Genomic DNA, 15,931 nt, shown 5'->3' on the forward strand with positions numbered 1-15,931 from the left:
GCACCAGTTCTTTCAGAAGACCATAAGACTGAGCATTTAACAGATGCCTTTTTCAAGAGCGATAAATGTAAGTGTAGTGGAGTAAGTAAATTTCGGCGCTCTCCAACTTTAGAAGCAACCAATTGAATGAATGCAAAAGACACATAACAGTACCATTACAGCAGAGTATGATACAGTGCAAAACAGTAGAAGAGAAAGAGAAGCACCTTCCCTTCCCCCCAATGCCAACAACAACCTACAAAAAGAGTATACTCCTTTGTGTATCCCCTAACACTGCAGTCCTTCCATTTCAGTTTTCGTTGTTTTTCAGCACAACTAATTTCTCCATCTGTTAATCGCCTTCTGTGAGGGTGGTAAACCGTGCCTGCAAAGGAGAAGAGACGCTCAACTGGTGCCGATGATGGTAAAGTGGTGTTGACTCTCACAAAGAGTAGCTTGATCAGTGGATATGAATCCAGCGAGGAAAGGTCCTTTCTGGGGTCCTCCAGAAAGTGAAGGGTCTCCAACTCTGCTTTGCTGTGGCTGGGCAACATCTCTCTGCCCAACTGGCTCTCAGTTCCTGTTGTTGGGATTGGAAACAGTAGAGGCAAGCAGCAAAAGAAGGGGGTTATGAATTGACATTAAACGCAATGATTTTTAATATCACAAAAATATTTGTAAACGTGACATAAAACTAGCTACTCATTTATTTTTTAATTGATGAATATTCACTTTTTGATGATTAATTCATGAAATTGCAGTTTAACATTAAGACACTGAAAATGAGAGTAGTTTGACATCAGTCTTCAGCTGTAAGAAGCTGCTTAACCTTTTCTCAAAGCCAGCTATGGTGGCTTGCAAGATATGTGAGCAGTACCGCAGGGTTGAAGCTTGCAGGTCATGTAGTTTAGTCTGAACAGCAAAGAGGGTAGGTATGAGCTCACCATAGTAGCATGAGGTCTGACCTTGAGGGCGGTCAATTGCAATGGCAATGGGCTTGGGGAGTCTGCAGTATTCCTCAAAGAAATTAGGCTCTACCTCTTGGAACGGTGGGAGTTACAAGGCAGGCATGATCTCAAGCAGCTTCTCGCGATATGTCAGCTGACTCAAACAGTCATAAAGAGAATTCCACCTACAAACGCAGGGTGTCGTCAGTTGCCTGTTGGTCAAGTCATTGAGTATTTCTGCATATTTTGGTCTGCCAGAAGCATTCCACTGGGTTGAACACTTTGCCATGGATGAATGATTCAGCCTGGAGAGAGTTGAATTGTCTTTAATTGCCCTTTTGGCATCGGTGGTTGAAACCAAACTCAGTGTGTGAGTGAAACACCTGATGTGAGGTGGTAGAATGATAGCACACTTCTTCTCCCTCTGGATCTATTACGGATCTATTATTACAAATGAAAGATCCTGTTCCTCTGACACGACTGTGATATTGAACTCTCGAAATGCTTCTGAGAAGACTGATGCACTGTCAGTTACAGTAGCCACAATAGTGTCAGTTGTTAGTCCATATTCTGAATGGACTTCCTCCATTAGTTCTGCAATGAGATTGTAGGTATGTGGACTTGGGGAAAATGTCTGCAAGCAAGAGCAGCCAATTCAAATTCTAGCGTGTCTGTTTGTATCCAATGTACAGTGACTCCCATATAACTTGTTTTTTTAGCTGACCAGATATCTGCAGTGGTGCAAAAAATGCTGTATGTGTCACAGCCCCCCCCCCACCCCAGGAGAGAGATCCCTCCTCTGTTGCTCTCCTGGGGGTTTCCCAATTTTTTTCCTCCCTGTTAAAAGTTTTTATAAGCATAGGATGTTGTGTTGCTGTAAAGCCCCATGAAGCAAATTTGTAATTTGTGATAATGGCCTATACAAATAAAATTGACCTGATTTAACAGAATGGAACAGAATAGACCTCATTCAGGTTTAGGGTCCAAGGATAGAGGGTGTCGTATGTCATATATTGTTATATATTGTACTGATTGTAAAGCCCTGTGGGACTATCTTGTGATATTGGGATATACAAATAAACTTGTAAACTTGACTTGACCTGAGCAGAGCAGAACAGAACAGAACAGAACAGAACAGAACAGAACAGAACAGAACAGAACAGAACAGCATCACTTTGTTTCTAAAGGAAAGTTCAGTACCGCTTCAGTTTAAAGCAGATAAATGAAATATACTGATCTTCTTCATTTGGCTGCTCCCATTAGGGGTCGCCACAGTGGATCATCTGTTTCCATCTCTTCCTGTCCTCTGCATCTTCCTCTGTCACACCAGCCACCTGCATGTCCTCTCTCACCACATCCACATACCTCCTTTTCGGCCTTCCTCTTCTCCTCTTCCCTGGCAGCTCCATCTTCAGCACCCTTCTCCCAATATACCCAGCATCTCTCCTCCGCACATGTCCAACCATCTCAATCTTGCCTCTCTTGCTTTGTCTCCAAACCGTCCAACCTGAGCTGTCCCTCTAATACACTCATTCCTAATCCTGTCCTTCTTCGTCACTCCCAGTGAAAATCTTAGCATCTTCAACTCTCCGCCTCCTGTCTTTTCATCAGTGCCACCGTCTCCAAACCATATGACATAGCTGGTCTCAATTGCATCTTGTAAACCTTCCCTTTAACGCTTGCTGGTACCCTTCTGTCACAAATCACTCCTGACACTCTGCTCCACCCACTCCACCCTGCCTGCACTCTCTTCTTCACCTCCCTTCCACACTCCCCGTTACCTTGAACAGTTGACCCCAAGTATTTAAACTCATACACCTTCATCACCTCTGCTCCTTGCATACTCACCACTCCACTGTCCTCCCTCTCGTTCACGCATATGTATTCCGTCTTGCGCCTACTGACTTTCATTCCTCTTCTCTCCAGTTTATACCTCCACCTCTCCAGGCTCTCCTCAATCAATCTACAAATCACAATGTCATCCGCGAACATCATAGTCCACAGAGACTCCTGCCTGATCTCATCCATCAACCTGTCTATCACCATTGCAAACAAGAAAGAGCTCAGAGCTGATCCTTGATGTAATCCCACCTCCACCTTAAACCCATCCATCACTCCTACCGCACCTCACTACTGTCATACTGCCCTCATACATACCCTACACCATTCTTACATCATCATCATCATCATCATCATCGGCAGTCACTTGGGGTCGAGTATGACAGTCCTCCATCCAGGTCCCTCTGGGTCCTCAGGTGGGCATAGAGGTTGATCCTGGAGCCAAATAATGGGAGGACGCCTGCCGGTGACAGCTTTTTACGTGGAGTGGCTGATGTGCCTGCAGCCACCACACGGTCCTTGACAGGGGGTGACCAGTCACCAGAGTCCAATGGCATGGAGAACCAAGACGATTGGGGACCACCCTCTGTTGCAGCCTTCATCTGCCTTCACTGCTGTTGTGACCTGGAGACATCTTCCGCCATTCCGCCATTGAGGTCTTTGTTGGATCGTGTTTCGTCTGGAACCTCCCCCCTGACCTGTCCACCTTGGGTGACCCTACCAGGAGCCAAGCTCCGGACAGCATAGCTCTTGGGATCGTTGGTACATGCAACCTTCTCCACCACGACAAGGCGGCGATCCAGAAGAAGACTCTTACGTACTTCTCTGCCACTCCCGACTTCTTCATATAATACCACACCTCCTCTCTCGGCACCCTATCACATGCTTTCTCTAAATCCACAAAGTAACTCCTTCTGACCCTTCTCCATACTCTCCATCAACACTCTCAAAACAAACGTCACATCTGTAGTGCTCTTTCGTGGCATGAACCCATACTGCTGCCAGCTAATCATCACCTCTCCTCTTAACCTAGCTTCCACTACTCTTTCCCATATCGTCATGCTGTGGCTGATCAACTTTATACCTCTGTAGTTACTACAGCTCTGCACATCACCCTTACTGATGTGCAGAGCTGTAGCAACTATAATAACTATAAATTATATATATATTGGGGTAATAAACTTTTTTTTCTGTCACATTTCAAGAGCTAAAACCATGTTTGTATAGGCCTAAAATGGTAGAAGTGATCGCCCTCATGATAAAATCAACACAAAATCAGAAGCATCACATGGCTGCTGCTAGGGGGGAAGGCCACGCTTTTCTTTACATCCAGCAGGAAACGCACATTACAACCAACCCCCCTCTGAACTGCCTAGTTTAGGGCCTAGTAAAAGTTGTGTGATACATATGAGTTATTCAAAACACATGTAACTTCCAGAACAAAGTCCAAATCAATATAGCTATCATCCAACCACAGCACAAGAATCTAATATGTATATATATATGTGTGTGTGTGTGTGTGTGTGTATATATATATATATATATATAGTATTTCTAAAGTGTATCTACGACTACTGAAAGTAGTAAAAAACTATATATATATATATATATATATATATATATGTATTTCTAAAGTGTATGGTGGAAAAAATATATATAGCATTTCTAAAGTGTATGCATGGTAAAAGTACAAAGCTGTTTAATTCTGCAGACGAGTGATTATTTTGAGTCGAACACAAAAAGCAACGCAAATATGAGTTACAAAAGCCACTTTATTTTGGGCTGCCACGTTACTCTGAGCTGCCAGATGCTATCTAGATAAATACTGAGTGATTGTTCATTGCACGTCGCTGATAATGAATGAGGTCAACATTATTAAGCATGTCAAGAAACAACATTTCAGCACCCCGTTCAAATACAATCCGATTTATCAGAATACCAGAGTTCAGACCACCCAGCTCGCTTTTGTGCAAGAAGTTGTCTTGTAGTCTACTGCAGGAGTCCCTTTTGCTCTAACCACCACATTCTCACGAGATTTACACAACAAAAACCTCACCCAGCTTAATAGACATAAATGTGTTTGAGGTCAAAATAAGTCCTTAAATAATACTGGCCTGTTGATAGAAAAATACTCTTTTCAGTGTTATCAGTTGAATATACACAAAAACCCTGTTTCCAAACTCTGTCCTGACCTCTAACTGTATTTCCAAGTTAAATGGGGGAGGGGGGGGCTGTGAGAGTATAATATGCCTCGTATCTATCATTTTAATTTGAACCATTTGCAAAAACAATATATCTTTCCCTACCTCGCAATTTAAAAAGTGTAAACCTGATATTTCATGAGATGGTTGTTGATCTACCCACATGGGCACAAGGCTGCTCCAAATCTACGTTGGTATGTATTTTATGAGCACACCAATGGTGTGGTAAAACCGCAGGAAACCCCAGCGTGAAGCCCAGTCATGGTGAAGTTATTATGTCGCCGGTTGCGACATATTGTCTTCATGCTCTCATCTGGGCGATCTTGATAAGGTCAAGGAAAATGCAACCCCTTTCAATAAAGCAATTACGGAAACAAGTGCTTAGAAATGGCAAAAGCTGGAAAATTTTCGAGATGGGTGTCTGAGGCGTCATTTTGTTCCCCTTCATGGTGAAGATGTGGTCCGATATAGACGTCACCAGATGACGCTTAATCACAATGTAAGGAATGACGGGTAGTGTCCTTATACACTCTATTCATTGATTCGATTCATCGGTTTTGCACCCACCTATGCCTGCAGATGCTACCTGCACCCATATCTATTTATTTATACACAAAACCAACACCATTCAGTCCACAGGCACTACGAATGTGTAATGTCAGCACATAACGTCAGCATTTGCACATGTCCATTATGTGGACGCCAATGGTCGGTACTTACTATGTTCACACATTTGTATCCTCCTGTTAGTTTCCGTTTAGTAATGTATGTGAACAGTAAGTGTTTTGAGTACACGAAAAGCCTTAATTCTTAGAAACTGAGCATTTCAAATGCAATTCATTGCGCATGGAAATACCCTAAAAACATCTGTAGTGTTACTCCTCTGTACATGTGATGGACACAAAACTTTGTGCACTACACACGCTACCATCGTAGGGGTGGGTCGCTCCGTCAAAGACAACTGTCACGCTCCTTCAGACATACATTTATATATTGCTTCCAATGGAGAGTTTTCGTTTCACATGACGCGAAGGCCATTTTGGATGCACCCTGCCAAAAAACAATATATGCATCCATAGAAATTATACAGTAAACCACATACAGTAACATCCCTAATGGTACAGCAATCGATTTATATACACCTGGTTTATAATATATACCTATTACAAAGTAACCACAAGTTACCTTTTCCATACAAGTCCCTGTAAATCAGCATACAGTAAATCCTCAGTACATGTCCCTGTATATCTCTTGGAGGAGCGGGTGGAGCGACGCATCCTCCATTGTTTTGATCTCTTGTATCAACTGAGCATGCTCGGTGACCAGCTCGCGGAGGTCAGCCAGTTTCTGCAGCAGCCTGGGGAAGAGGAAAGCGTCATCAGGGTGGTTGGCCAGCAGGTGGAGCCGCAGCGCCTGGATGATGCTTTCCTGGAGCCGCTCCACCGGAGACATGTCTACCAGACCCGGACGGTCTAGGAGGAGGGGGGGTGGTGCGGAGATTTGGGAAAGTGGGAGAAAGAGGGAAGAAATGAGGAGGGAAGGAGATTCGGGGCCGGGGGAAAAGAATTTTAAAAAAAAAGAAGGGGAGAGGAGTGAGATGATGGGCGTGGGACTGAAAGTCGAAGTAGGAAAAGGGAGTGGAGAGATTTCTTCAAAACGCACTATTTTTTGAAAAAAAGAAAAAACCCATGTCATTTCCCATAGTCAACCATGCATCCATTATTTTCATCGATGTGTCATTTTACCTCCACAGCAGACAATGACGGCCACAAACAGCGCCAGGTCACTGTCATCCAGCTCCAGGGAGTTGAAGCGTGTCGCAAACTGAAACTTGGGCTCCATCATATCACTAAAAGGCCGCCGGAGGCTCTTGAGGAACTCTCGGGTGATGAAGCCTCGACCTCGAGCCACCAGGAGGCCATCTTTGTTCATGCAGGAGGCCAGGAGGGTGAAGAGGGCTTCGTAAATGCCGTACTTCAGCAGGGTCACCTGTGGGACAAGCGGCGGAAGTCAAGACGTCTGATAGGTAATAAGTTACCCCGGCATTGTAGAAAAGTCGGTCTGTTTAGGCCTGAGACTGACAGCTGGCACAACCCCCTCATCCCCGGGGCACCTGATCGTTCAGATCCAGGATCTGGAAGCCTGGAATGGCCTTAGCGAACTCTGTCAGCTCTGTGACGGTCTCCACCGAGGTGCTCTGGCAACAGTGGAAGAGCCTGGTTTCGGCCTCCCTGTCCTGAAGCTCTCCTCTTCCCCTGGTTGGAGCTTCTTCACCAGCCTGGAGGCCCCCAACAGGCCCCACAAAGCCGCCATTCACCAGGTGGGCAACCAAGGTCTGCTCTGCCAGCTGGAACGTCTCCATGTCATGAATGATGAAAGGCTGCAAGGAGAAGGGCACAGACAGAGAGAGGGGGAGAGAGAGAGAGGGGGGAGCATATATTGGGTAAATATGTCACATAGTTTGGTGGTGTTATCAGACATTCATGTTGAATCGATTTTTAAGGGACACAATCGCGATTTTCAACATCAAGAGAGAGAAAGAGAGATAATGCTGAAAATTGTGATTGTTTCCCTTTAAGGAAAAGTTGGACTGAAGTATCAATATGTCTAAAAATCTCCTGAAAACTCTCCTGCTATAATTTTTTTCTTTTTACTGCTATTTTCTGCTCTGTAAATCTGACAGTGAAGGTAAGTGGCACGCCACTACTGAATATCTGTTTTCTCGCTACACCTTCATCCCTTTCCATTCTCAGCTGCCCTTTTCCTCCATCCCGGCCCTCATCTCTCTCGCTCTCTCCCCATCCCGTCCATACTGCCCCCTCTTCCCCTTCTCGTACTGGGTTGCTGGTCTTGCCGGTGAGTATAAGCCGTGCTTTGGCCTTGTTCATGCTGAAGTTCTTCAAGTAGGCCTCGTGGATCTGCCTGACCAGAATCTTGTGGTCGGCCTGCATGGGGCTGGCCATGTCCCACTCGCCCGTTCTGCTCTCCGCCTTCAGCTTCAACTTCTCCGACTGGGGCATGCGACCGAAGCGAATGGCTGGGGAACGAATGGGGATAAAAAAAAAAATGCAAAAGATATCGAAGGTTTTACTACATAAATTGTGTGCATCTGTTTTGTCAAACCAACTTTAACTCTGAATGTGTGACCCAACATTCACGCTCTGATTTATTTTCCTCTGAATATCACTTTTATCATCACAATAGAAATATTCTGCAATACACAGAAACCAACATCGCTATTTTTGTCCCTAATCCTTTTTGCCCAACCATAGCAGTTCTACACACTTCTTTACTTACTAGTTTTTCTGTTTGTTGTTGTGCTATGTTTTAAATCATCAACCTGGACAATCTACCCAGTCAAACTCCTTGGGTATGCAAACTTACTTAGCCACCAAAATGGATTTTAATTCTGGAAAATGTACATATTTGATATAAAAAAAGTTTTGAAATAAGCAATGACTAAAATCTTGACTTGATATTCAGTAGGTACGTAATATTGCTATCAGAGATAATATGCATACTGTACGTTGTGCGTGCACACTAACACCAATTGCCTAATGGGACACACACAAACTGAACATCACATCACCTCAGACAGGAAATTCGCTTCGCTCAAGGACACTTTGCTGACTCTGAAATGTCACATGCAACAAGCTAGTGGGGTCTAGTTGTACTGAGGAAAATATGTTATGTCTTCCCTCCGGCACTTTTCCACCAGCAGGACACCATCTTCCAGAATCTAATGACCCTACGAACAGTCACTCCAGATAATATGTATGTGGTTTCACGGCTCTGTGTGTTCTCAATGTCCTCCAAGTCAGCCTAACTGTTGCGGTCTAATGGGGCCAAGAAGAAAACGTGCACCTCGACAAAAGCATGTTGTCAGCGCTGAGCTTTCAAAAAATGTCAGCCTGTAATGGCAAGAAACAGCACATGACCGGTACAAAAAGCCTTATAAACAATTTTATTGGCTCATGGGCAGGTTGACGCATTGTGACAACAGCCTTCTATCATTTTTAAGTGCGAGGTGTAAGTAGTCCGACAGGTCGTCTCCCCCCCATTTTCTCCCCAATTGTACCAATTACCCCACTCTTCCAAGCCATCCCGGTCACTGCTCCACCCCCTCTGCCAATCTGGGGAGGGCTACAGACTACCACATGCTTCCTCCGATACGTGTGGAGTCGCCCGCCGCTTCTTTTCACCTGACAGTGAGGAGTTTCGCCAGGGAGACGTAGTGCGTGGGAGGATCACGCTATTCCCCCCAGTTCCCCCTCCCACCTGAACAGGCACCCCGACCAACCAGAGGAGGCGCTAGTGCAGCGACTAGGACATATACCCATATCCGGCTTCCCACCCACAGACATAGCCAATTGTGTCTGTAGGGACGCCCAACCAAGCCAAAGGTAACACGGGGATTTGAACCGGCGCTCCCCGTGTTGATAAGACAACGGAATAGACCGCTACGCTACCCAGATGCCCCTTGACGGGTCGTTTTTAACGGTGACTGCGCTGCCTCTCGTGTGTACCTCAGACGTTGCACGTCTCCTGGTTTTGTTTTTTTAAAGCTTGCTTTAATACAATGTCAATATGTTCCACTAGCTGCAGAGACAACCACAGAGAAGGGAACAGTTGCACCGTGGCTTTTGAAAACAGCACCTTGTGATAAAACTCGTAGCTTCACAGCTGAATAAGGTCTTCAGGGATCCACGGTTTTAACGCTGAACTAGCCCTTCAATGCTACACCATCGTCTCTAAGCACTTGAAGTAGGGTCCTCAAGCACCGCGCTGACGCAGCGTTGACATACAGTATGCTCATTCCCCGAAACGATGGGGATTCATGCCTTACCATTGTGGGACATGCCCACAGAGAGGCACTTGTGGAAGCGGCAGTACTGGCACTTATTACGATTCTTCTTTTGGATTTTGCAGTTGCGTTCACACCTGTCATAGTCCAGCTTTAGTCTGACGGTTCTCCTGAAAAAACCCTGACGGAAAAAGTGTGAGAGAGAGAGAGAATCAGAAAGTGATCTAAGACTCAGGTAGAAATCAGCGCATCAGTCCATATGCCATCCCCCACAATTTCCCCTTTACCCTAAACAGCATCTGTATCCCATTGCAACTCTTTAAACTATGTTTGCTTTCCTCCTCTCTTGTTTTTCTTGTATGAACTGGTTGACTGTTATTTTTTTTAAATTGTAATTAGACCTAGTCTTTTTTGGATTTATCCCTCTTTTGCTCCCCAATTGCATCTGGCCAATTACTCTGTTTTCCAAGCCTTCCCGGTCATTGCTCCACCCCCTCTGCTGATCCGGGGAGGGCTGCAGACCACCACATGCCTCCTCCAATACATGTGGAGTTGCCAGCCACTTCTTTTCACTTGACAGTGAGGAGTTTCGCCAGGGGGACGTCGTGCATGGGAGGATCACACTATTCCCCCCCAGTTCCCCCTCCCCCCCGAACAGCCGCCCAGACCAACCAGAGGAGGCGCTAGTGCAGCGACCAGGACACATACCCACATCTGGCTTCCCCCGCAGACACAGCCAATTGTGCCTGTAGGGACAACCGACCAAGCCGGAGGTAAAATGGGGACTCGAACCAGCGATCCCCGTATTGGTAGGCAACGGAATTGACCGCTACGCTACCTGGACACCCGATGTTGAATGTGTTTTTTTTTCTTCAGGTAGGCTGTGAAGCACTTTTGCAAACTTTGCAAACAAAGGTGAAATTATCAATGGAAATATCAATGACTGTAAGCTTTATCTCAATAATGGGGCCGTTGGACCCATTTTTATCACAGAAGGCTACGTCATGTCAAATGTATGAGTGGTTCAGATATAAGTTTAGGGATGTACCATCCTTCCAATACAAGTGAATCTGATCACAAGTGTCCAACACAGAGATGCTCCCCTCTGCCCGTCTGTTCCACCACTTACTGATTCAGTAAATGGCATCCGGCCCACATTTTCACACAACGTATCTTACGGTAAAGGGAGCACAGTGATTTTGAGTTGACCAGTTACGTTTTGGACTGTGCGGCACGGGATTGAACTCCCGACCCATTCTAATAGAGAGAGAATAGTGTCAAGAAACCTGACCCTTGATCCCGACCTTGCCCTTTCCGAGGAGGAACCCGGTTTTGGACGGAAATCCCTCCAAAAAGCTAAACCAGTCCATCCCAAAACACTTCCAACGAGCACATGGACACGCGGTGCTGAAATTCGCTCAGTGCCTTGCATTTCTGCCAGTTCATCTCTCATGTATTCACGTCAAATGGGTACAACTTCAGTCGATATATTTCCTTACACAAGGTTGTGCCATGTGTAAGACATTAAATCTGGCCAGTCCTGTGAGCATTTATAGCGGGGGGGAACACAAACGCCTTGATGTTGCGAGTGATTATGAGATTTGTTTACGGGTTAAGTGTCATACATCAACCGAGCTGACAAGGAAATGTCATGGATCCTCCTTTTGTGATCTTTCAACAAACAATGTGGTTCAGTGTGCAGGGCTGAATGTAATCTTCATGGAAATGGCGAAAGCAAATCCTTTGAAGGCTACAGCATGCCGCACGGCGCCATATGACAGTCATCAACAATGCATAACAACAGAGCTGAACAAATAGGAAAAAAACAGATGTGCATCTAAGTGTGTGTGTTCAGTGTGTGCACGATGTGCAAGAGTATTCGTGTCGTTGCATGCCCATGTGTGCAGCCATAACCAGAAGGTAGCACTTTGCTGTGATATATAGCTGCGAGATACAAGTTACCAAACCAGTTGTAAGCAAATGGAGTTAGGGCCCATTCTACCTTAAAGGCAAATAGCAAATGTCATTTTACTATACATGAAAAAATACACATACATAAATTGAGACTATCATTTCGGCATATGGGTCGCGGGGATGCTGGAGCCTATATCAGTAGTCACTGGGCGGCAGGCGGGGAGCCACCCCGGACAGGCCGCCAGGCCATCACAGGGCCTGAGAGCAGGATAAGTGGTGTGGATAATGGACGGACGGATGGATTTCGGCATATGTGCTGCCTCTTTCATCCAAACCAACTTGAAGTGAGTAGGCAGGTGGACGGTCTGCGTCTCGCTAATGCCCTGGCCATTATGAGATGGTGTCCCTAACCACTACGCCTCTGCATCACCTTGCCATGGACTAGCCGCTGACACGCTCCCAGCAGGTACACCGCCCCACGCAAGGAAATGGTAACTGTGTATGTCTGAGTGTCACCCCATCATCACATGTGCCTGCAAGCAGGGCAGTTGCGACATCTCTTCCAGTGACGCATTCCCACGATCTAGTTTTCCATTCTTAAAAGGAGGCGTTGACAATGACAAGCAAGGTCTGTTCGGCACCAAAATGCAGAAACGGGACTTCCGCATACCACAAGCCAAATCTTTCCATGATGACACCCAGTCAGTGAATTTATGGACAGACAGACGATCTGTCAGCATATTTATTACACACTAAAGCACAGTTTTCCTGCTATCTTGTTACTGGTTTCAACTTTGATAGGCATGGGAATCTATCTGCAGCCGTCTGACCTAATTGAAGGCCAAGTACCCGATCACGCAGCATTTGCAAGGCCAGCAAAACACATGGCTGGATGACTTACTGACCTGAATCTGTGTTGTGGGCCATTGGTTGCTGAAGCGCACCTTCGTGTGTCCACACATCTACTCACACATGCACACACATACACACGCACATGACAATGCAAAGCCATGCAAAGGTTGGATCGCAAGGCTTTGGGCAACTGTAGTGACATTTTCAGTGAGTTGTATCAGGCGTTTCTAGTGCCCTTCATGAGTGTGCAGAAATATTATTTATAGTGTGGCCTTCACGGTGCGAGATATGGCAAACTTGGACCGAGAATCGAAAGTTGCGAAATTCTTGCAGTCTGCCTTTGCCCGTTTCTCTTGTTCCCTATCAGAGTGAAGTTGAGGACGGAGCGACAGCCCAGAAAACTGACTAATTCTCCCAGATTCTCTCCAGCTGGACTCCTGGGGGCAAGGGGCAATTATGCGGAGAAAAAAAAGGGAGGAAGAACTCCAGTAACCAATGAAAATACTCCATTTTACACCCGCCTAACAGCACATGTGTAACTTCTTTTAGGGGGACGAGACCCTTTTCCTCTCTAAATTTTACCCCTGTCAGCAGTCATTTACAGACCCCAAAACAACTGGATTTGAGAAATTCAAAGCCCCATGGTGCAGCACTTGGGGATTCTTAGTAAAACAATAACAGTAAATTTCAATAACATGCCGCGGGTTTCTAGATCCTGAAAAGGTTGTTATTGGATAGAATAGCCTCCCAAAAGTATTTTACAGGAAGGTGAGGTGAGCGCTGTAAAGGAAACCAGAATGGAGGTTACATCAGTTTAAATAAAAGAAGGCCAAGCAAAAATGATGGTGCAAGATTGGTATTCGGTTTAACAGCAACAGATTGAGGTCTGCTTGGAGAAAGATGAAGAAGATTTTACAGTGTCACATGACCAGACAAAAAGCAGGACAATAAACTTGGGACGGTTCAGCTCAAACATGCAAGTTGGACTGAAATCAAAACAATAATATTTCACCGTGCAGTTTGTTCTGTCTCTTTATATCAAAAAAAGATAAACAAGAATAAAAAGGTGGAATTAACATTTTCTATTTTAGTTCAGCTTCATCCATCCACTACCCAAACCGCTTATCCTGCTCTCAGGGTCGCGGGAATGCTGGAGCCTATCCCAGCAGTCATTGGGCGGCAGGCGGGGAGACACCCTGGACAAGGCCACCAGGCCATCACAGTGCCGACACACAATCGGATATATGGACGAGGAATTTTTGGAACAACCATATAAACATGGTGCTAATTAAAAGGTTTTGATCTCTCTTTTTCTTTTTTTAAAATTTTCTCCCCGATTGTATCTGGCCAATTACCCCGCTCTTTTTTGAGCCGCCCCAGTCGCTGCTCCACCCCCTCTCTGCCGTCCTGGGGGGCGCCCCGACCGACCAGAGGAGGCGCTAGTGCAGCGACCAGGACAAATACCCACATCTGACTTCCCACCCGCAGACACAGCCAATTGTGTCTGTAGGGATGCCCGACCAAGCCGCAGGTACCACGGGGATTCAACCTGGCAATCCAGTATTGGTAGGCAACAGAATAGACCGCTATGCTAGCCGGACGCCCCTCTTATTTAAATCAGTATTTTACTGAAAAATACAACAGCAAATAGATTCATAAGTCACCTTTGCTGACATCCTACGAAAAAGAGTAAACTGCATGCACGTTTAAATTGCAGCCCATTGTTTTACTGCTGAAATTAAAGTCCAGTCAGACTCAGCTCCTGCACCGACCCACGGAACGCGTGAACCCAAACAAAGCAAACATGGAGCATTGCCACAGAACCATCGACGGAAGCATTATACAGGTAGCAATGACTCTAACCCACACTGAGCTGACACAGCAGTGTCTCTGCAGACATGTTGCTGCATCATTTATGTAGCATCTAAGGTAGGTGGGGGAAAGGATGGATGGATGGATGAGTGGGCAGGCATGTTTGTGTGTGTGTGTGTGTGTGTGTGTGTGCCAGGGATTGCATAACATCAGATTCCCCAAAGTCGACTGTTTTGTGATGAAAGTCGAAAGTTAAAGATGAAAGTGAGTTCAGCTTCTCTCGGCCAATCTTTTTTTTCTGATACTCATGACATCAGAAACACTCTTTTACATACAGCCAATCAGATCAAATCATCAAATTATGGAATCCCGCCCACCCTGACTGTCAACTCTTGCTCACACTTGTCACGCAAAGGTCAGCTCATGAATATTAATGAGGACTGGACCATGCCCTCACAGTTCTTGAGACAACTTAAAAACAGCTACGGATAAAGACAAAAAACAGTATTAGTCATTTACAAATAAAGAAAATAATGTTGCTGAATGTGTTTTTCATGCCGCCTTTAAGGTTTTTAGACACCAAAAGTTAAAGTTGATTTGTCTGATTTCGCTTTGATTTTAATTCCGGAGCCAGTGAGATCTGCAGGAGTTCCTGCAATGGTCCTCCAGTGTACAGGAAGCTACTTGGTGGCTTCGGCAGAACAAAGCGCCAGAGACAGAGTCCAGGTAATGACTGTGAGAATGAACTACAGACTTTTACTGAGTGTCTGAGTTGGAGTTATTCTTGCTTGTTCTGTATGAAATCACTAGAGAGAGATGCTGGGAGGACATAACCCCTGGAAACTTCTAGTCTTTCTGACTGCCAAAAAAAAACAAAAAACAGAGAAACAATTCAGGGGTGCTAAGTAATGATTCATAACCAAGAGGCTTTAACTTATCTAGTGATGAAAACCTCCAAGAGACTGATGATACAAATACACATATTCTGCTTCAAGTTGGCGATAGATTTATTACTGTTTAAAAATACAGGGCAGGGAGAGGCAGGGAACACGCTACACTTAAATTACCTCATTTACTGTCATTTACACCAAGATAAAAAAAGAGGCCAGTATAAGGTTCCCATTTCCAGATGTACCCTTATTGTGAAATTTTAGAGTTTCTTAATTACAAGTTGTGTTTGGGTTAACAGCATCTTTTTAGGTTTGTTTCAGCTAAGTGTCTCTCCTCAGGTATGCATTTCTCTTTTTGTACATTTCAGATACTTAAGACAGTGAATCAAAGGTTCTGGTCTGTTTCCAAATTCACTGTAGTTAAAGGAAAGGAAATTGAGTCTGTGGTCAATGACACACATCTGCTACTACTAACCGATAGCGCTCATATTTTGCTTTGTAACAAACACAAATGCAGTGTGTGAGACGGCGCAGCGGCGGCATCCAAAAAAAAAGATATCTTCTAATATGCGTGGTGAAATGAGGGCCGAGGATTTTATATGGGTCCACAATTTAAGGATTGGCCATTCGTTTGCAGCAGATCAGATCTGATAAAACATTAATAAAAGTGATCACAAACCTACAGAAAGTTCT

At 45.1% G+C, this 15,931-nt stretch overlaps 1 protein-coding gene across 4 annotated transcripts in view; it reads right to left on the reverse strand.

Annotated features, from left to right (window-relative positions):
* Window positions 1–4,519: 4,519 nt before the first annotated feature.
* pparaa (peroxisome proliferator-activated receptor alpha a) overlaps window positions 4,520–15,931 on the reverse strand; it is a 27,005-nt gene continuing 15,593 nt past the window's right edge. For 3 of the 4 annotated variants that reach the window (XM_056277680.1, XM_056277679.1, XM_056277677.1), the window contains exons 4-8: window positions 9,813–9,951; window positions 7,804–8,003; window positions 7,080–7,346; window positions 6,712–6,955; window positions 4,520–6,438 (exon numbers count right to left, since the gene is read on the reverse strand). In XM_056277680.1, the coding sequence (XP_056133655.1) occupies window positions 6,194–6,438; window positions 6,712–6,955; window positions 7,080–7,346; window positions 7,804–8,003; window positions 9,813–9,951 (1,095 nt within the window). In that variant the 3' untranslated portion in view covers window positions 4,520–6,193. Of the gene's footprint in view, window positions 6,579–6,711; window positions 6,956–7,079; window positions 7,347–7,803; window positions 8,004–9,812; window positions 9,952–15,931 lie in introns of all 4 variants that reach the window. The other variant, XM_056277681.1, reaches the window with a different exon arrangement.

Source organism: Lampris incognitus, chromosome 3 (assembly GCF_029633865.1).
Source record: "Lampris incognitus isolate fLamInc1 chromosome 3, fLamInc1.hap2, whole genome shotgun sequence".
Lineage (NCBI taxonomy): Eukaryota > Metazoa > Chordata > Actinopteri > Lampriformes > Lampridae > Lampris > Lampris incognitus.